The sequence below is a fragment of the Thermoascus crustaceus genome, assembly GCF_041956765.1.
Source record: "Thermoascus crustaceus strain CBS 181.67 unplaced genomic scaffold VTN00scaffold_2, whole genome shotgun sequence".
Lineage (NCBI taxonomy): Eukaryota > Fungi > Ascomycota > Eurotiomycetes > Eurotiales > Thermoascaceae > Thermoascus > Thermoascus crustaceus.
In genome coordinates, this window is record NW_027192528.1 from 2,453,921 (window position 1) to 2,473,829 (window position 19,909).

The following is a 19,909-nucleotide window of genomic DNA, read 5'->3' on the forward strand; positions in this document are numbered from 1 at the left end:
TCATGCGGCGCCGTCTGCCATCACTCTAGAGTCGACCTGGGTAGAGAATCTCCAATTTAGGCAATACACCCCAATCTACAAGATACGACCCGCGGCCAAAGTATACAATCGAACGGTTCCCCGGAAAGCAGGGGAAAGAAAAAAAAAATTCTGTGCTGAAATATTCGGGTGTCGCCTTCACAGCAGCCAATCAAGTCGTGATTGCTTTTTTTTCATACGCCGATTCCGACGCAGGCTGCCACCTTACGCTTATATCGCCGAGGCATCCACCAGACGCTTCACAACGTTACTCTTGATTGCTTTCTGCCCGCCATCCAGAGAGCATCTTTTGTGCCGTCGCAGTTAACGACTCTTCCCAATAGCGTTAATACCGCACGATCTCACGTCAACCTAGGCCGTCGCTTGGTGATACTCAATCTTCGGAGGAAATTTGTCGACACTCCTGTGCAGTTGTCGACTGTAACAGTTCCGGTGTAACTGAATTCGAGTGGCGGGCTTGGATGAATCGGTACGTCTGCTTCAAGTTGCTGTATTATGTCTCTATCTTCGAATGGAGCATCCCATTTCCATTCCTTTCTTCCTACCCCGAAGTTCTATATCCTGCGTCTTCACCTTGTTGCTGCGGCGGTTTCTGGAACATTTACTTACTATATGTATTTTCAGCCACGGCATTTTCGACTTTCGATCAATAACCGTAGACTTCACGATTAGACACTAGCGGAGATCTTTTTTTTCGAGAGAAGACCTGCTTGACTGACCGGAAGCAATAGTTTTGTTGTCCGGATCGGGAGATGGCAGAGACGACTGCGTTCATAAAGAGTGAACCAGACGACCATAACAACACCAGCCAATTCATGACTTCTCAGTCAGGGTACACAATGTCTAACCAGCAGTTTGGCAACAACTTCGGGAACCCCACCGGTAACGACGGTGTGGGCATAGATCCCTCCGAACTGAACTTGCAAAGCGGTGTCTTTATGCCGTATTCCTTCGGCTCCCAGCAGAACCTTTCTTCAAGTTTCAACTTGGGAAATTCGGGGATCGATACTGATGAGCTACTCGATCTGGAAATCAATGGCCAGAATGCCATACAGTCAAATGGAATGAACTTTCTCCAAGACCAGCGTCAAACTTCCGGCTTGTCGATGAGCCATCCCGGCCAGATGTCACAGATGTATTCGAACACACCCGATGGAGGTCCAATACAAAGCCCATTTATCCATGGGAACTTCAATTATGATCAATTTCGATCCATGAACTCACAGGGTCAGCAGAATTCATCTTCGCATCTCCAGAACGTCAACGCCCATTTTGACCAGAACTATATCAACATGAAAGGACGATCGAATCTGCAAGCTATCGATCGCTCTACCGATGCCAGAAGCCCAATGACTCCAAAGACACCGGCCCTCGGTGGTCTTAATCTTGGTACCCCTGAATCTGGCAGCTTTCCGACCCAACCGATTCGAGCGATTAGTTTGCAGCACCGACACCAGAAGACTCTGTCCAATCAATGGGATGGCACTCCAGGAAGTGCTCACTCTTTTGTTGAGTCCCCGATATCCTCACCAGGTCATCCTTCCCACCACTTGGGTATCTCCGAGGTCCTCAAATCTGGCAAGCATGCCTCCCTGCCTGCCAAAGTCGATCACATGCCCACCAGTGCCCAGGCACTGGAGTCGCAGGAAGCAAAACGACGACGTCGAAGAGCATCTCATAACATGGTTGAACGCCGGCGGCGAGACAACATCAACGAACGCATTCAGGATCTCTCACACCTTGTTCCTCAGCACCGTTTGGAGGATGACAAGGTACGGAAACAGCTCATGAACAATTCCGCTCTATCTCCCAATTCTGGCGCGACGAGTATGAGCCCGACAAATACCGCCACTTCTCTTCTGGCTGGTGGCAGCGGCCGTCGAGCGACTGCCGGTAACATCACCATGGGTTTGCCAATCGAAGAGAAGGAGAAGGGTCCTAACAAAGGAGATATTCTCAACGGTGCCGTCGGATGGACGAGAGATCTTATGTGGGCTCTGCACGTCAAGTTACAGCAGGAATCTGAACTGATGGAGCTGATTGCCAATCTTGGCGGTACCTGGCCGTTCGAGCAGACAGAGGAGGAGAAGCGGATGCGTACAGAGCTTCTCGACGCAATGGAGAAGAACGACCCAAGTACATTTTCATACAGCCGTGGCCCAGGGAGCGGACTCAGAGTGCCGAAACATACAAACTTGGCTGGTGAACCCCTTCAGGGTGCTGGAACCCTGAGCCCTCAGAGCCTAAGTCCTGCATTCCCGAATGGCGGAAGCAATAGCAACAGTGGGGGGCAGAGTCAGCCTCAGTTCTGGAACAGTTCCGGTCACGCTGGTATGAGCTTCAAGGAAGAAGACGAATACTCTATGGACATGAATTAGGCAGAGACCACACCTTTGTCCTCGAGGTGGAACGTTCTTTATGTGAATGCACGTCATGACATGTTGCATACACGGCGTCAACGGACGGCAGAATTATTTCAAGGCGTACATGGAATTCTTGCCACATTTCTCATTTTTCTATTCGGCTATCGTCTGCTTTGTTTCAACTGTAGGCTCCTGTCAACTGGTCGCCATATAATTTCGTCTTTTTTGTTGCCATCTTACAAGGCTCGGCTTTTTGTTTTGTGCTCTATCTGATGTTACACCTTATGTTACTGTTATTCTTTCTGGGGTGTACGCATACATAATGTGGGGTTGTCGGGACGTTCATGCGATTATATGGCTGTTATGTTTGGTATTCCTATCTATATTCTGGTATTTTCACACTTCAGAGATATTCCCCTCTGGCTTGGTACTATTCTGGCGTGTTAGCACCGTGTCTTGCTGGATTGGGATATGCTATTTGCCAGCTATATCTGAGGCGATTCCTGTTGTTCAGCCACCATCCACGTTGACGCCCCGATCCGCGCGTACATCACTCCCACATGTGTTTGATATCGATACCCCTTGTCCTTTTTTTTTCTTCTGCTCCTGTCATGGTATTATTTTCCGTTTCATTAGGGTTTCTGTTGTGGTTAAGTGCTGCTTATGCAGATTTACATGTTTTCAATTTACGAAAGAGCTGCTGTTCTTACAGCCGCCGTTCAGAAGTACTGAGCGTTGTTGCCCATTACATTGCGCGTTCTAGTTCCATTTATTTCCTATCATCTGTTCCATCGAGAGTCGTTCTGTCGTCATTATCCCCCATGCCCTCCCAGTTTATCTCCGTATACTCGATATATGCTTTCCATGTGCTACATTTTGCTATTCCTTTTCTAGTACCGCACGTTGTGTTATTGTCAGTGATGAATCGAGTCGATTGCTGTGCCACTTTCCGCCGAATAGTGGCGGTGCAGTATCAGTATTAAGCTTATCTTTACCTCTCGATCTCTCAGGGTTCGCTGGGACTAGGCTGGGTGGTGATCAACGATCCTGCGTGGTTCCACTTGGGCCCTATCGTATGACTTCATATTTAGCAAAGCGCCTGCCAGGGAATAGACCATCCTGATTGGACTGAAATTTCCAATCGGGTTTCTGCCGTGAACAGGATACTGTACATTCGAACTCGAAGGTTGTTACAGTACTATACCCCCGAGATTAAATCTATTCAATCTATTAACCACCTACCTAGGCAGAGCATTCCATCTATCTATTAGTAATGTCTATGTTTGTTGATCGACGTCTATATATGCGGTCTATCGAGGTCAACACCGAGCAGACAGATAGGTAAGAATATAGGTAGACAGATAGCTAAGTTGGTTAGGATTAGGTCCATAGAGCGCAGGGTGGAGTACATCGTTTCTTTCTATTATCATTCATCAAATTGCCTCACAGATTATTTTTTTTTCCGTCCTTTTTGCTAGCTGAGAAACGTTCGACGGGAGGGGTATCAAGTTTCCGGTTTGTTTTTCTCTCTTTTTCCCTAGGGTTGTCCCGCTCTTTTCCGTCGTTCATGTGGCTTTTGTCTTCTTGTGTTCGAGCTCGTTCGATATCTTCGTTCTCTCCCCCTCAATTCTATGATTTCTGAATAGCCAAATATTACTTTCTTCTTTTCTGTAGATCTGTAAAGATGGCTCTTCTTATTTTTTTATGCAGCAAGATGCAGGTAGCTTACTCCCCGCGCATCTTCCGGAAGAAGTCCATCACACCGGTGAACACGACCAGGAGGATACCGCCTCCGGGACCCAGTCTGAGCACCTTGGGGGTGAATCCCTTGTACAGCGCGCCGAACCCTTCCTCCTTGAAGACCGTTGCGACGGCCGGCCAGGCCCAGTTGTACTTGGGCACCTGGCCAGGGACCTTGGGGCTGTTCTGGATGCGGGACTTGACGACGTCCATGGGCGTGTTGACAACGGTACCGGCGATACCACCGACGGTACCCGCGATGAGGTCGTTGCGGGTCTGCTGCGCCTTGTTACCCGGCTCGGCCTTGGGCAGCTGCGCACGCACCTGGAAGATACAGCCGAAGTAGCCGCCGTTCCAGAGGATGTGGCGCCACAGGGTGGACTCGAGACCGTTGTACAGGGCGAGCGGACCCTCCGCGGCGACGATCTTTTTCACCACGTCCAGCATGCCGTTGTACTTGCCCGCGGAGGCGCGGTCCTGCAGACGGATCTTGACCAGCTCGAAGGGCACCACGACGAAGGCCTCGGTGGCTCCGGCCGTCGCGCCCGTCAGGACCGCGAGCGGCTGCGTCTGCTTCTCCACGCCGAAGAGGCGCCGGTAGAAGGCGCCCCAGCTGTCGTTGGCGGCGAATTTGGTCGCGCGCTTGGGGGCCTCCATGAGGATGGGGGCGCTGATGCCGCGGTAGAGACGGGAGAATCTGGTCGGCCAAGTTTCAGTATTTTACTCACAGAGTAAACACGGCTAGGTTTCAGGCATACCCTTCATTCTTGACGATCTTGCGGAAACAGTCGAACATACCACTGTACGCTTCCTCCCCGGCGGCGCCGCCTTTCTGCAGTTGACTGTAGGCCCGGAGTTAGCCATTGATCTATCAGCTGGAATTAAGGGGCATATTTGTATGGGTATGCCTTACACTCTCGTCTTGACGACATCCAATGGGTACCTGGACAAAGTGACCCGTTAGTCCACAACCCCAAATCTCAGCCATGACGGTATTATGCGCGGATATATGATATATATATATCCGCAACCAATCCCATTTTGGGGGATTGGATAAAAAAGACAGGAGCAGAGCAGGGCGGGAATAATAATAATAATAATAGTAGGGACCGCATACATAACCAGGATCTATCCAGAGAAATCCAATTAGTCAGCTATCTGCTTACAGCTTTCAACAGAACAAAGAGATAAAATAGACAAGCTCACCTCAGAGATACCAGCCACCGCACCGGCGGCGAATTGGTACGCGAAAGGCAGGGGCTTCTTCTCCTTGGTAGCCATTGTGGTTGTGTGATGTGTGTCGTGTGTGGTTTGTGGCGTCGGTGGGTGGCGCTGAGTCAAGTCAAGCTAAGGTACCTGGCTAGGTATCGGCAAGGTACGAACTCGGGAGGGGTGTTCCGGGAGGAGGAATTGGGGCGGCCGCCTAGGGGAGAAAATGGAGGGATTAGAAAGGAAAAGGATGAGATGAAGGTATGAGAGGAGAGGAGAGGAGAGGAGAGGAGAGGAGAGGGTCCAGACAGAATAGTAGGTAGAAAGAGAGAAGTAGAGGAAGGGGAAGAAAGAATGAGGACGAGGTGGTGCCCGGTGTGGAGAGGAGAGAACGAGCTCAGGCGGCGAGAGCCCGAGAAGTCGCTGGAGATGCCGCCGGGACGTTTGCCGGCAATAAGGCGGTCGCGCGCTGCCCAGCCCCACGCGGCCCCACGAGATGATGTTCGTTGATGGAGGATCAAATCTCAGTCAATTATATAGGTCATAATAAGTATCCTGTTCGACGCGTAATGTAATACCATATCATTATCCTCGTGAGTCTATCTGCCATCAGACATACATCCATCTCGTGACATCAGAATAAGACCATAAAGATCATAATGTGCACAAAAGGCACGACAATGCCCCCAACACGTATAATCGCATCAATATCGAATCAATTCCCTGCTGTCTCCCACCTCCAGACACCGGCTGCGACTTTTCCACAGTCGCAGTAGGAGCCGCTGTGGCCGTACAACTCGTCCCGCAAGCAAACCCCTTTGGACAGCACCCGCCGCCCACCGTGTCCGCGCAGCTAAACCAGCCGCTCGCGCATCTGCCCGTCGAAGCCACATTGCCAACGTCGGTCGGGACTGGAATAGCGATGGTCCGGCCCTCCGAGATGATGGTCGTGCTGGGGACAGCCGGGCAGGATGTCGTATCGCAGTTGCGGCCGGTGCGGCAGCAGCCACCTTGGTAGACGGCAGAGCAGGCGTAGAAGCCAGTCGGGCAGACGGGGAGGCTGCCGGTCGGTTCTTCGGTGGTAACCGTAGACAGGCTCGTAGGGCGCGCCGGAGGTGCAAGAGTCCCCGTGGTGCCTGCTGCGGTGGTCGTCGGAATCGCCGACGTTGGTCTCGGAGTAGATGTTGGTGATGGTAAGATAGAACTCGAAAGCGTCACCGTAGGGTGGACTGTAACGGTTAACGTTGAGACGAAAGCACCTTCTTGACGTTAGGAACCCAATATATAACTAGTGAAGTTCATTTCGGAACGACTTACATCCATTATCAACGCACTTATAGCCGGGGATACAGCATCCACCCCCCGGACTATTAGGACAGCTACTATACCCATCCTTGCAAGATGTGATGCCCCCAGAGCAGTACCGTCCATGCGGACAACAGCCAACATCTCCAAGGCCCGTGTCCTCGATCAACTGACAAGTCTCACCTGCACCACAGCAGCTGCTGGGACGGCCGATCGAGTCGCAGCCGTACGTGCCAGCTGGGCACTGGAAGGCACGTTTGACGATCGGAGAGAATCCACCGCCCCCTGGAGCACCCAAGTAGCGTCCGAGAAGACGAAAAGGCGCAGTCTGTTCGTAGTCCGCGTGTAGGGGGAACGAGGGTCGAAATGGCAAAAAGGCAGACCCATTGGCCCATGTCTCTGACGTCTCCTCAACATCCTTCCACCTTGAGTTTTGCCCAATCTCATCCGAGTCTCTCTTTTGATTCGTGACATTCCCTAATTCATATTCTCCTGTCTCATCGTCGAAATACCAGTAGTGCAAGAAGAATTTCTCGCCCTCGTCATCGCTCATCTTCCGCACGCCAGCAACCTGCTGCTGCGCCAGTCTTTCCTCGATGACAGCATTGCGCTTTAGTATTTCATCACCGCTGGCACTCTGTGGCTGTGCATCCGAAGCAGCTTGAGCTGAGATCGGGAATGGATGGAGAAAAGATAGTAACGAAAGAGATAGTGAAGTGGAAGAGAGCCGCATTTAGTCTGTTCATCTACGCGTCGATCAGTTATGCCTGCACCGACTGGTGTATAGAAGACAAAAGGCTGCAGAGTGTTCTTACCAAATGCTTCGCGATAGTTCGTAATTTGTGCGACTCGTAGATCTTCGACTCGATTGCGCAGTCCGTAATCATGCACTAGATGTATTTGTACCCGTGTACAACAGAGTTGATGTAGTCCGCAAGGTAACACTTGCTGCAAACAAACCTATTTACAAAGACAAACAGACAAAAGACGTCATTCACGATAAATACCAAGCCATAGTAGCAGAAGATAACGCTGGCTAAAACGGCGGCGACTCCATGACGACGTTTATGATGGATGGGGCGCGCTCTCGACGGTTGCCCGGTTGCTTTGCTTTGAGACCTGCAGCTGACGGTGACAGCTCCATCGTGCTACTCCACATCTGTCAAGCAATTCTGCCCGTCTTTTGTTCACCGCCTCCGGGCAAAACAGGGCCGGGACCCACCGACGTCCAGAGCTCGGCATCGGCTTGCTCGTGACGGCACGGGTGTCTTCTCCGTAGTCGTCGGGGAGTAGACAATAACCGTGGACCCTGAACTATTCCAGACAGGACAAGATCTTCACAATGGTACTCTTAGTTAGATATGCAAGCACTCGAGTCAGTTTCAATTACTTGATGCTAGGACTCATGGCTGATGAGGCGGTCTACTGTCCACATAGCATGGGCGAATCTGCATGTTCGATAGCTGCCTACCTGTTCTATATTTATCACAAAAGTGGATATACTTACTTCCGTACACATCAGGATAACGATAATCCATTTTGTCATTGGATGCAGCTTTCCGTTTTTATTCTACCTGCCTAAGTATGTATTCATAGAATCCAATAACGATAGCTGGTTAAAAAAAGTTGATTGCAATCAATGGCATTCGGCTTGATATAGGCCAACATGTTTCGCGGGAAGATGTCTCGGTAATGAGTGCGAAAACAGTAAACAAATAACGGAAATAAGAAAAGACAATAATATTCTCTGCTTTTTTTCTCCTCCCTCTCCCTCTCGTTTTCTTTTCCTTTACCATGAGAATTTACATACTGCAGTGTCTAGTATGCATGCGGTAGCTGACGCGAGTAGCCCTGGAGACTGGTAGACGCAGCTACAATTGAATAATCCGGACACGGAAAGCCGCAGAAATAGTCACAATGCGCCTATTGTCTATTGTCCGCATCCAGATCCCTACCTAGGCAGGTAGTGAGAGATGTTGCTCCATTAGGGGTAGAGACAGTAGCAGTAGGCGCCGTCTGTGGCACATAGGCTGTTGCAACAGTAGTACGCGCTGCAGGGCGAACCACACCGCCAGCAAGCTGTATCAGGTGATGAAGAAGTATATAGGTTAGCGGAGTTTTATTCTACTTTGTATAGTGCCTTATTGCACAAGGGAAAGGAAATGAGAAGAAAGGGATATATATACCATTTGCGAGAACGGTGTCATTATCATATTGCTGAGCAAGCTCCTTGTTGGGGGCATTCGCATCAATTTTCTGGATCGCTGTTCCATTTAACAAAAGCAATGTATTAGTTTATTTATCCTGTACCGGAGTAGGAGCGTTCTATGGTTGCATACCGTTGCCCTGTGGCTCAGGAGCCGCGAGGATATTGGAGGCCTGCATGAGGAAGACGAAGCTGAGGATGGGTTGAAGCTGCATGGTTGATGTCGTATTGTTTTTTAAAGGCAAATAATATATCAACTCTTCACTTTGGGTACCGTATTGATGATTTGAAAGAGACTGTTGCAATCAAGAAGGGTTGGATGTAGTACTGGACATCATTCCCCTTTTATAGGCTGTGGTCATCGTCATGATCATCATCCGAGAAGGGTCAGAGAATTGATCTACTACCTTCTGCCGAAAATAGAAATCTAAACCGCCTTTGATTCAGCTGCCATGCATTGAAACTCGATGAGAAGTCGAAGTCGACGGATACGAATACGGACGCATCTTCCACGCATTCCAATTGCATCCCGAGGCTTGGCGCTTCTGGGAATCAAGCTTCTTCGTATAATATTCAAATCAGCATCGAATGGATGATAGGATAATGCACCCTCCTATTGGACGCCTAACACCTGAGCTGACTCTTCTGTTTACATATGCAAAGTCGTTCTGGGAAAGTAAGCCCTGCGTCTGGAGGCGCATTTCTTCATTTGTCTTGTGTATACACACGAGATTCCGATCCGTTGATCGAACTTCTCTAAATTAGGTAACTCCTATGTCAAAAAAAGCCTATCCCAAACAAGGTCCTCTAGATAGTTTACAGTTTATGGGGTAAGCATGTGAATCTGATCTGTTGTACAAAACTTTGTTCACAGTCTAATGACCTCTTATATTAAACGGCATGTGTCCTGATTGGCCTGTAAGTGGGAAGAGCTTGTCAGAAAGCATCACCACATCACAACCTTCTTGCTCGGCGGAGTCTAGTCCATCACAGCCCCGTTTCCATGAAGATCATCAGACGCCGTACAAGGCAAACTGACCATTCTCCGTCGAATGTTCTTCGTATTGAGAACTTGGCACTGCATCTCGTATAGTAGCAGTGTTCCTAAACGGCCAAGTGGTCGAGATAAACAATAAGAACCGCTTAGCTTGAGTGAGCTAGCACCCACGATATCTGTCGCCAAGGATTGGCAATAGCTACTTACTGTAGTTCGGCTTCTATATATGTACTGCTTGTACTAGGTACAACTACTGATGCGGGGAAAGTGAGTGATCTGCAATGCAACTTTACGAGCCTTGGCCTGCTTTCAGCCCGGCGAGGATACGAAGTGCATATAGCAACACTAATGTGAGCGTTCGATTGGCAGTCTTGAATATTATGGAATGCTGAAAATGTTCTGTTTCTATTACGCAATAAGCCAGCCCTTACTGCTTAGAAAACCTTCAATCAACGAATAGCTTATGCAGTCACAAGCAGCGCAGTGATGTGATTGCCGGGAGAGGTTGGACGTTCTGTTAGGCACACATTAAAGTCTCCATTTATGTTCTAGATGTGTTTCCCCGGGGATATTCAATCTATGCACCTGAGAAGCCTCCATTCTAGCAGGGAGAACTCTTTCAGGAAATACAGGGCACGAGACCTAGTCATCCTCCGGGGAGGAAACCAATATTGTCGTAACAAAAATCCACACGACGGCGGGGTATCGTTAACAACATGTCGAACAATAGGAAAAGAAGATAGGAAGGGTCGGGGGAAAATGAAATGCAACGGTTTGTGCTGAGGGAACCGTAGACGCCAACGCTTGCCGAGGGGGACAATGAGATAATTTCTCAAGGGAAGATTGAAACATCGACACATAACACTATATAAGTGAAAAACAGGGAAAGGGGGAGAGATTATGGAACTAGATGAAAAGAAACCAAGTGATGTGTAGTGGGCAGAATAAGAGAGCAAGACAGATTTGAAAAGCAACGGGGTCTAGCCAGAAAATATGGACGGCAACCAGGAGCTCCGCTTGCTGGGAGACACTGATTCAAGAAGTCAGATCCATTGACTTGGAGTACGCTGGTTAGTATTAAAGAAAGCTACGTACCAGGAGGATCTGCTGGTTTGTCACTGTCTGCAGTTTCTTCCTTTGCAGATGCATCCTCCTTGGTGTTGCTTTCTTCCGTAGGTTCAGCCGGTTGGCCTTCGTCCTTGGTGTCTGAGGCGGATCCGGCCTCGTTGGATTCTTGCTGGGCGTGTTCTGTCGTCTCCTGCGGCTGTGCTGCCTCGGCGGCTTCCCTCTCCCTCTTCTCCATTTCAGCTTGTCTGGCCTGCTCCCTCTCCCAGACCTCCTTTCTGATGCGCTCATCCTTCGCGCGACGTAACCTCTCTGTCTCTTCCACGCCGCCGCTTTTCTTCAGCTTCCCTTCTTCGACGAATTGTCCAAGTTCTTTCTGGAACAATCCAACCTTACGGCTCTCTAGCTCCTTCTGTCGAGCCTTCTCCGCTCGCTCGATGGCCTCAAGGCGACTTTCATGGTTCGGTTGAAGTGCACGAACCTCACCAAGGACGTCATCTTTCGCCTTCATTGGATCAACGGCTTGGTCAATGGCAAGGTTACGAGATGTACTCCGAAGGACAACGCCTCCATTAGCACTCTGAGTCTGCTGCTTGGTGGCCTGCTCAACGAGAGCGAATGTCTGCGCAGCTTTCTCGAGATCATCCTGCAGATCTGCAGCCAGATCCTCCTGCATAGTAAGTTGATCTCGTTCTTCGCAGACAAGTTGCAGCTCCTGCTCCCATATCTTCGTCCAGATAGGCTTCTCACGTTTCAAGAACTCCTGCATCTTCTTGAGCTCCTTAGTCACCTCGGTTATGTCTTTGCTGACAGATTCAAGCTGTCTTGGAAGCGGCCGCACGCCGCGACTGACGACATCTTTCCGAAGGTCTTCAACCAGGTCTTGAAGGTCATCGACACGAGCAACGAGTCTCTCAGACTCATCAGCCAACTCCTTCTTCCCAGAATTGACACGAGCCCGTCCGGCGTCTCCCTCGTAGGACGGAGTCGACATGGCTTCTGCCGCACTTTTGACGCTGTTCGCCTTGGTGCGAATTGTATTCATCGAGGCGGCAATATCTGAAGAGAAGTTTGAATAAGTCTGGCGCAGAACTGCGAGATCGCGACGCAAGCTCTGAAGCTCAGCGATTTGACTTGCACTGCCCGAAATCGAACCACTACGCGCCACATTGCCCTTTGAAGCGCCACTGGAAATAGACGTAGGGGGTGCCGCCGCAAGACGAGCCATCTCTTTGGCTGCTTCTACCTGGCGGTCAGCAACCCGTTGTATGGCACTCTCTTGTCCATCAAGGACGCCTTTAACGCCTTCAATTAAGCGGCGAATACCACCAAGCCCATCATCGAAATGCTTCTTGACCTCATCGAGGGGCTCGACATTCAACACGAGGACTGATCGGTCCTTTACATCACTTAGATCTTCAAGTTCATGCCGGACGCCAGACACTGGGTCTTGGATATATATCTCAGGCAGATCTGCACCATTGTGCTGTGTATTCCACGCAAACTTTTCAATGAAAGCAAGCTGTAGTCTTCCGATGGTCAGATCCGTGGAGCCCTCCGGGAGAACGTATTTTTTGATTTTGCTCTTATACTGTAGGAAGAGAGTAAGTTCTTTTCCAGGAGAAGGCGATTGCTCCGGAGTGAACTGCTGAGATTGGGGCGGCGTGGATGCAGCAGGCGTTTCTTTGCGTCCAGTTGGGGTTCCAACTGGTCTTGCTGCGTCAGCAGCGGGGCCTTTCGTAGGCTCAAAAGCTTCATCAAGAGAGCTTCCTTCTGGGGGATGAGGTAGATTTGGCAAAGCCCCGCCGACAACTGGAGTTTCCCGGTTGTCTATTTCTGACGGCGGACGAAGTTTGTCTTCTGGAGTCTTCGCCATGGGACTGTCGGCTCTTGAAGGCTCCGCCGGAGGCTCAACTCGGAGCCTGGAACGCCCATCATCCCCTTCCTCTGCAATACTTGGAGAAGGTTGAATCTGACTATTTCTGCTCGGAGATGTCTCATTCAGACGATTTGTTGACGATCGTTGTCTTCCCTGAACATAGGAACCTCTAAGACGCACGGCGTTCAGAGATTCTCGGACATCACGTCCGCGATTTGGTAGTGGCGAATTCTGCGTCGGGAGCATAGGCACCCCATTAGACGAGGCGCCTAGATGTTTTTGTATTTGATACGCAGAAAATCTTCGAGATGCTCGTCTCTCGAGCTCGCCGCTCCTCTGTAGGGCTCCCAGTGCATCGTCTTGCTTTGGCGGCGGCGGAGGCGGCGGTGCTGGATAGGACGCTGGAAAGCCAGAAGACGCAGGAGCCCGCGGCGGAGTCGACTCATTTTCCGAATAAGGAGGTTGGACGGGGATATTCTGCATCGTTGCACTGGATAACGACGAAGACGAACCCGCTCCAGTTAAGCTCCTTTGGGCTTCACGTCTCGAAGCCTCCCTGTCGGGGAAGCCCGTGCCCCGGGTATCACCAGCCGAACGAGGTGTGCCAGGGAGATCGTCTCCGATAGAGCCGTTGCTTCCAAAGTGGCGTCCCGATGGCCGTTTCGGCGAAGTATTAGGCATAGCGCCAGAAGCCTCATCATATGTCTGATTCATACCCGCCTGTCCACTACTTCCAACACTTGAAGCACTCGAATGCCGTCCAGGTAATGTCCTACTGTCATCTCTTGCTTGTCGCGATCGTAACCGGGCTTGCTTCTTCTTCAGACCATGTAGAAGGTTGATTATGATGTCCCGAATGCGTGGGAGATATCGATCAAGGCTTTGGGGCGACGCATCTTGGCTAAGAGTGTCTTCGAGGATCGTACGAAGGAGGTCGGGAACGGGACCCAAGTCTGCAGTGTCAACTCCGATGGCACTGAACGCCCGGCAAGCCAGGTTGAACTCGTATCCGAGACGCACGTAGACATCGGAAACCTCGTTCTCTGAAGCCTGCTTCCGGGACCATTGCGTCAAAGTCTCCAGAAGCTGCTTTGTAGCAACCAAAAGATGGGTCACGCTCTTCTCGATCTGCGAGAGCTGCTTGTCGGGCTGCCAAAGAGAAGGACAGTTAGCAGAGGAATGTGGGTTCGATAAGGGAATTCAATAAGACTCACAACTGAGCTCCTCGACGACTGAGACTTCGCAGAGCTGGATGAGGTGCGTGGACCAGCTGCTTGGGATGCCATGGTGCCCCCGATGCCGTTTCCGGGCTTAGCTGGCAGAGGCTGAGAAGAGCTCTGCTGGTCTCCAGCGGGATAAGGTCGCTGCGACGACCTTGGGAAGGATGACGATGACTGCATGTGCAGTAGTAAGCGTAGGAAGAGAAGCACCCTGAGGGGTGGACGGTCGATGGAGAACAGGAACGGGGCTCGGACGGTGACTACGCCAGTAAGATGGTGGCAGCTCGCTTTAGGGTTGGCCTTGGGCAGCAGTAGTCCTGACGCCGGCGGGTCGCAGTCACGGGCCATGTCGTGGCTGGCGGCGCGCATATCGCGACGCCAAGCCTGCCCTCTCCGGACTCATCCCTTCCTGGCCCTCTCCGGGCTTCCCCTGCTCAAAGTCCCCCTAGCATTGAGTTTTGTCGGTCTCATTCGCTCAGGGGTCGAAAGGAGCTGGCTCTGACTTGCTGCTGTTGCAGATCGATCTCAATTGCAGCTGCATTCACAGGTACTATTGGACTATGAATGCAATATCATAGGAGAGGATCTCGCTCCTGCATTACAATTGGACCGTTTGATGCAGCATATTCCGTTTCAATTTTATCTGAACGCTTGATAAGTCAACGTGCACTTGCTGTTCTACTTCTGGAAATCACCCATCTTGTCCAGTTCGAATGTATCGTCTTGTGTGTTCAGCCCTATAGTGCCCGTAAGAGGCCTGCTTGGCTTGGCTACATATCTCCTACCAAGTTTACATTAGCAGATTCCGCTCCCACTACCGCATTGACGATGTGCTCTGCTGTGAGCCCATCATGAATCGAATCCCCTCTCCATGCTATGTGATCGTCGGGTCTCACAAGTACCAGTCGCCTTTCCCAGATCTTGTAGGCGTGGTCCTCCCGACGAGCTTGACATGCTTCACTGGGATTGATTGCTCTCAGGCTTTCTCGACCAGAAGCTCGGCCCCACGATCTGTACCATCAGAGAATTCTACCAAAGAGAAGCCACTCCCGAAGTGACTGGAGAGTGCTGATCCATCGCTGAGGAAAACATGAAGTGCCCGCCAACCTGGCCATGTGGTAGGAACGAATCGTGTTGGGTCAAACTCGGGTTCGGTACCGCTTGATTCCGGGAATACGATGTTCGATTTGTATCGATACCCCATTTCTATCCCTAGATCTTTGTTCTCATTGTCGTGGAGTTGGTAGTGATCATGGATTCGTGCTCTCAGCTGCTCGCCTTTCTCGGAGGCTGAATCGATATCTTTCGCCGCACCATCGATAATCTCACTCAGAGACATATGGACGTTCAAGTGGACACCAGACCTCTCCACGCTGAGAAGAGCAACAGGCCGTCTTTCCTGTTGATAGGATGCGAGAAGCCCTTGCTTCCCATAGCCTTTGATAACTGCAGCCAGCTTCCAGCCGATATCAAAAGCATCGCCGATACCCATGTTAATTCCGTATCCGCCGAATGCGATTTTCTGACGGGCCGAGTCGCCCGCAAGAAAGATGTGGCGCTTTGGGCCAGAATAACTTCGTGCTACGGCTAAATTCGGACGGTATGTCGATCGGACAAGTCTCTCATCGATCTGAATCTCGTACCTTGCGTACACGCCTCCCAAGACGGAACACACCGCTTCGTTGGAGTCAATCGTGGTATGATCTATATCGAGTGGGAGAAGAAGATGCACTATCCAAGTGTCGACTTCACCTTGGGCGATGACCGCACCCTTCAAGCCTCCATTTTCACCTATAATTATTTGATGCCAAAACTAGCCTTGTCTATGCAGTCTAGTCGAGTCTCGAGACTTGAAGTGAACAAGAAGAAGGTATGCAGGCCTGTTAAAAATGATTATTAGACGAATGTCTCAATTGGAAACGAGAATGCAAGTGGACCTACACTGGTCCACCGTCTATCGGGGATTCCCAGACTGGTTCTCACTTTACTAGATGCGCCGTCGCAACCAACCAGGTACTTCCCCTGGAACGTATGGCGTTTGTCCTCTGTTAAGCTCAGTAACAAAGAGTCTTGCGCCGTTTTCGTTTTCCTCGGCGCCTTCGACCTTCCATCCAAAGCGCAAGTCTATCAACGGGTTCTTGTCACAGACATCCTTGAGCAACGCCTCAAAGATGGCCTGGGAGACTCTCTGATAAGGTTCCGAAGGTTGTGTTCCGTATCATTCTGTTTCCTGATGATGGCACGATAATTCTTGACGCTAGGAAGACTCCACCTTGTGATAGCCTTTTCTTGACTAAGACCAGTCGACATTAACACGTCGTAGGAAAAGTGGGGAGCGACTCCTTGGAAACCATCAGCACTTCTTGCAAACGAAAAGAAAAAAAAGGCAGACTACGTACCCTTCGTCCGCGAGCTATCCGCAATTCCAAGTTTCCGGAATAACTCCATGGAGCGGGCGTTCGTGAGATCCATCTTGGGCCATCTGTACAAAGAAGTTAGAGGCTATGTTTTCAACGGGAATGGTAGCTTTCTAGGAAAGGAGAAAAGAAATTCCTGTCTCACTTTGTTGTCGTCTTATTCCTCTCAAAGAGAATGACTTGATTCCGAAATGTGCCAGCACCGTGGACAAAAGCAACCCAACAGGAACCCCCACCGGCAATGAGGACGCAATCGTCCGGTAGTCTCTTTCAGCGATGAAGGGGTAGTGCTGTTTAAAATCTCCATTTCGAGATACTCTCTATCTTGCGTGATGCAGGGATGCTATTCGACCTGTTGGAGAGAACCTAGGTACTTCAGGTATGTATATCAAAAGTGACACCAGATTTTCCTGCTTTGATTTAATAACAATAAAGGAGCTGCTGAGAAATTGTCCCGGTTTTAAAAAAATCTCTTATCTTTCTCCACTTTTCTTGGCTATTTAGCTGTGCTTTGAACAACACATATTAGTAAAGCAAAATAGGGCCACCAGCTGCTCAATGCTCGACCCTAGAAAGTCTCCGATTTACACTAGGTTGCCATATCTTTCGTCACCCCCTCCCCTGCTGCCTCCTGTCTTGGCGGATTGCTATTTTATACTCATGTGATTTTGAAGCTATTGGAGGGTACCCAGGTATCATGATAGGCCACAGATCCTAGCCAAAGACAGCCCAGATTGCAATATAGCAAAAGCGGCAAGGTGGGTGGCTTGAACAGGGGGGAGGGGGTTGCCGAAAGATATGGCAACCTACTGTACACTCAATTTTTAGCGCCGAAGGCCAATCGCCCATTCATGACATTAAGCTGAGAACTGTAGGCCCGTTTAACAAACTGCATAGTGTTGAAACTACTCGAAAAGGGTTTGCCCAAAAGCTCGTCCAAGACTTAGGTAGCTTCTTACCGCTGGCCGAGTGGCCCAATTCGCAGGTCTCATACTTTTTAGGCGTGCCACCCTTGGCATACTAACTGTACGTAGTACAGCAGTACCTACTAACTTCCAAGTTTACGACCACCTATGTTCGGCATACAGGTGACTACCTAACCTAATGCACAGCCAACCTGCTGCCTGCTGCTTATCTGAGGTCGGTCATCTCAAGCGATCTGTGTAGGAGGAGTTTCAGCCAAGAACGGTTTCCAGCTAAGAGCGGGCAGAAAGAAGTGCTCCGGGATATGATTTAATGTCACCTATTTCTCCCGCTTCCCCCTCGGAACCTTTTTATACCCTCTCCCAGCCGTATGCCCCGCGGCTGGAGACGGCAGTGTTCTAATCACTGGTAGCGATAGCTTAAAGTTTATTTACTACCCCCGTATGGTGCCGTAAGATTGCGGGGTGACGGCGGGGTGATTTGGTGCCAAGATCATCTACCTATCTACTCCGTAACCTATCTCCGAAGCACAGCACGGTCCGGAAGCGGGCCTCAGATAAGTAGGTACGTAGGCAACATTCAACACCTCGCATATTTCGTCCTTTGGAGTATACTGGAACTAAATATGATAAGAGCAGCATGCAAAAATATGGCGACTTACGAAAAATATACGCATAGAACCATGGAATTCAATCGTCAATTGCAAGTACGGATTGCTCGCAGATAATTCACATACCTTAGGTAGTTACCTAGTTAATTTCTATTTATGTTCCCTTGTATAAGCCTACCTGAGTAGGTAATCACCTAAGTAGGTAGCATCTCGAAATATAATAGAGGAAAAAAAAGAAGAAAATCAAAAAGCCGCTTCTCTCAAGACTCCCACCAAGACCGCTGGCGACCTCCAGCACAGACAGAGCGGGAAATTATTGACGGAATTCTATTCCGAGATTATCGGTGAGAGAGGCAAGTATTTGAGAAATTAACCCTTTTCTGATAAAAAAGGCAAGTCGTTATAAATTGCGCATACTGGTCTTCCTTGAGCAGGCAGTCTAGAATGAATCCTTTGTCTACATGAAAAGCGGGGGAGGCTTAGATTCCAGAACTTTGTTCTATTTATGCCGTATGCTGAATCTGAAACGGGTTGGTTCTTTGTTGATATCAAGGTCATTATATTCTACAGTATGTCCATTGATATATATTTATTGTGCTCCAGATTCATGATGCGCCACTACTTGGAATAGAGGCATAGAGTCAGAGAAAGTTCAACTAATGTAAAGAAATCTGTCGCACACAATTCATCTGGATGATGGCGAATGCTTGCCCAATCTAATCTATCCAGGTGATGAGGGGCTTTATCGGTTATCTAAACGTGATGCGTTGACGAAAGAATGGGTTCATACACGGACCCCAGGGGCCTATGTACGGTACAAAGAAACTGGTTACCCCGGAACATCACAAATTGGGGATCCTAGGCCACCTTACAAACATGGATGTAATTTCGATTTTCAATGAATTTATTAGATAGTTCCTCATCAAATATACCTTGCCTGCCAGAGAGAATTGTTTCCCTGTTGCTGTTACAGATTTGGTGGTTAGGTAATCTAAGCCGCCGATCTGTTTATTTGTAACAACTTGACAATTGGAAGTAATGCCTATTAAAGCTATCTTATAGGGAGTTGGGGCAATGGAGGGTAAGGTTCTAAAAGGTTAAAGTGTTAAGAATCTGTTAGGTAGAGAAGGGCCGTGAGGGTGGAAACGGAGATGAACCCCGCAAAAATTGCTGGAGCGCTTTGAGATAGACGTAGGTGGACCTATCGAAACTAGATAGCCCTGGATTGCGGATTGCAGCGGAGATACCAAGCCCCCTTGCCGGCGGAGATTGTAGACTATCGTTCAGCTGATAAGAGTGGCTGTGGAGAAGACTAGCCGCCACGACGCAAATCCAGGCGGCATCGGAGTAGACGCTTGGCTTATACCGTAGAAGATTGTCTTCTGATGTACATACTGCATCGATGGCGGTGGATTTTTGAAGCTGCGACTCGCCCCATAATAATTCTCAAAAGAACCGGGCCAAGTAGGGCGGAAGATTTGTAAGTCGAACGAGGCGAGGTACATCCCTGAATCGGAGGCTTCGCTTTTGCTCTTTACCATGAGCCTCATCTTTTTGTTTGCGATGGACGAAAGGCAAAGAGGCCGTGCAGCCAGGATCCCGGCCTGAGCACTCGTCTGATGCTGAGTTGGCCAGCCCGGGCTGCATCGCCCTGTCGTATGTGTTTGGGGCTTGGGCAGGATCGAAGGGTTCGCAGCCCGACTGAATCGGGAGGAAGAGCCAGTAGATTAGATAGTCTACGGTGATAACATGCGCGGGTGAACAGCAGCACAAAAGCATTAAAGCATCAAGAGGATCTGCCTCTAATCGAGGGGCGGAACCGTTGAAGCCGGCGCGGTGCGGCTCGGCGGCAGCCGAGGGCAGTCTGTCGTTTCTTCCCCAACAAACGAAAGCACAAAGACAGGAGACACGACCCAAGAGCGTCAAGTCGACGAC

At 49.9% G+C, this 19,909-nt stretch overlaps 6 protein-coding genes across 6 annotated transcripts; 2 read left to right on the forward strand and 4 right to left on the reverse strand.

The window, feature by feature from the left end:
• Window positions 1-791: 791 nt before the first annotated feature.
• On the forward strand, window positions 792-2,417 carry VTN00DRAFT_4421 (uncharacterized protein; the record flags this gene model as incomplete). The annotated part of the gene is made up of 1 exon (XM_069430847.1): window positions 792-2,417. One exon carries the CDS (start codon window positions 792-794, stop codon window positions 2,415-2,417), a length of 1,626 nt encoding a protein of 541 aa, XP_069289941.1.
• Window positions 2,418-2,724: 307 nt separating this feature from the next.
• Window positions 2,725-4,044, forward strand: VTN00DRAFT_4422 (uncharacterized protein; the record flags this gene model as incomplete). The annotated part of the gene is made up of 3 exons (XM_069430848.1): window positions 2,725-2,947; window positions 3,126-3,315; window positions 3,795-4,044. 3 exons carry the CDS (start codon window positions 2,725-2,727, stop codon window positions 4,042-4,044), a joined length of 663 nt encoding a protein of 220 aa, XP_069289942.1.
• Window positions 4,045-4,127: 83 nt separating this feature from the next.
• On the reverse strand, window positions 4,128-5,423 carry VTN00DRAFT_4423 (uncharacterized protein; the record flags this gene model as incomplete). The annotated part of the gene is made up of 5 exons (XM_069430849.1): window positions 4,128-4,839; window positions 4,901-4,984; window positions 5,056-5,085; window positions 5,260-5,270; window positions 5,349-5,423. 5 exons carry the CDS (start codon window positions 5,421-5,423, stop codon window positions 4,128-4,130), a joined length of 912 nt encoding a protein of 303 aa, XP_069289943.1.
• Window positions 5,424-6,204: 781 nt separating this feature from the next.
• On the reverse strand, window positions 6,205-9,077 carry VTN00DRAFT_4424 (uncharacterized protein; the record flags this gene model as incomplete). The annotated part of the gene is made up of 5 exons (XM_069430850.1): window positions 6,205-6,580; window positions 6,686-7,299; window positions 7,879-7,991; window positions 8,843-8,920; window positions 8,996-9,077. 5 exons carry the CDS (start codon window positions 9,075-9,077, stop codon window positions 6,205-6,207), a joined length of 1,263 nt encoding a protein of 420 aa, XP_069289944.1.
• A 1,762-nt stretch (window positions 9,078-10,839) lies between these two features.
• VTN00DRAFT_4425 (uncharacterized protein) lies at window positions 10,840-14,392 on the reverse strand (the record flags this gene model as incomplete). Its single annotated transcript, XM_069430851.1, has 3 exons — window positions 10,840-10,889; window positions 10,955-13,952; window positions 14,018-14,392. The coding sequence occupies 3 exons, from the start codon at window positions 14,390-14,392 to the stop codon at window positions 10,840-10,842; spliced, it is 3,423 nt and encodes a 1,140-aa protein (XP_069289945.1).
• A 607-nt stretch (window positions 14,393-14,999) lies between these two features.
• VTN00DRAFT_4426 (uncharacterized protein) lies at window positions 15,000-16,495 on the reverse strand (the record flags this gene model as incomplete). Its single annotated transcript, XM_069430852.1, has 2 exons — window positions 15,000-15,814; window positions 16,423-16,495. 2 exons carry the CDS (start codon window positions 16,493-16,495, stop codon window positions 15,000-15,002), a joined length of 888 nt encoding a protein of 295 aa, XP_069289946.1.
• Between the last annotated feature and the right edge of the window lie 3,414 nt (window positions 16,496-19,909).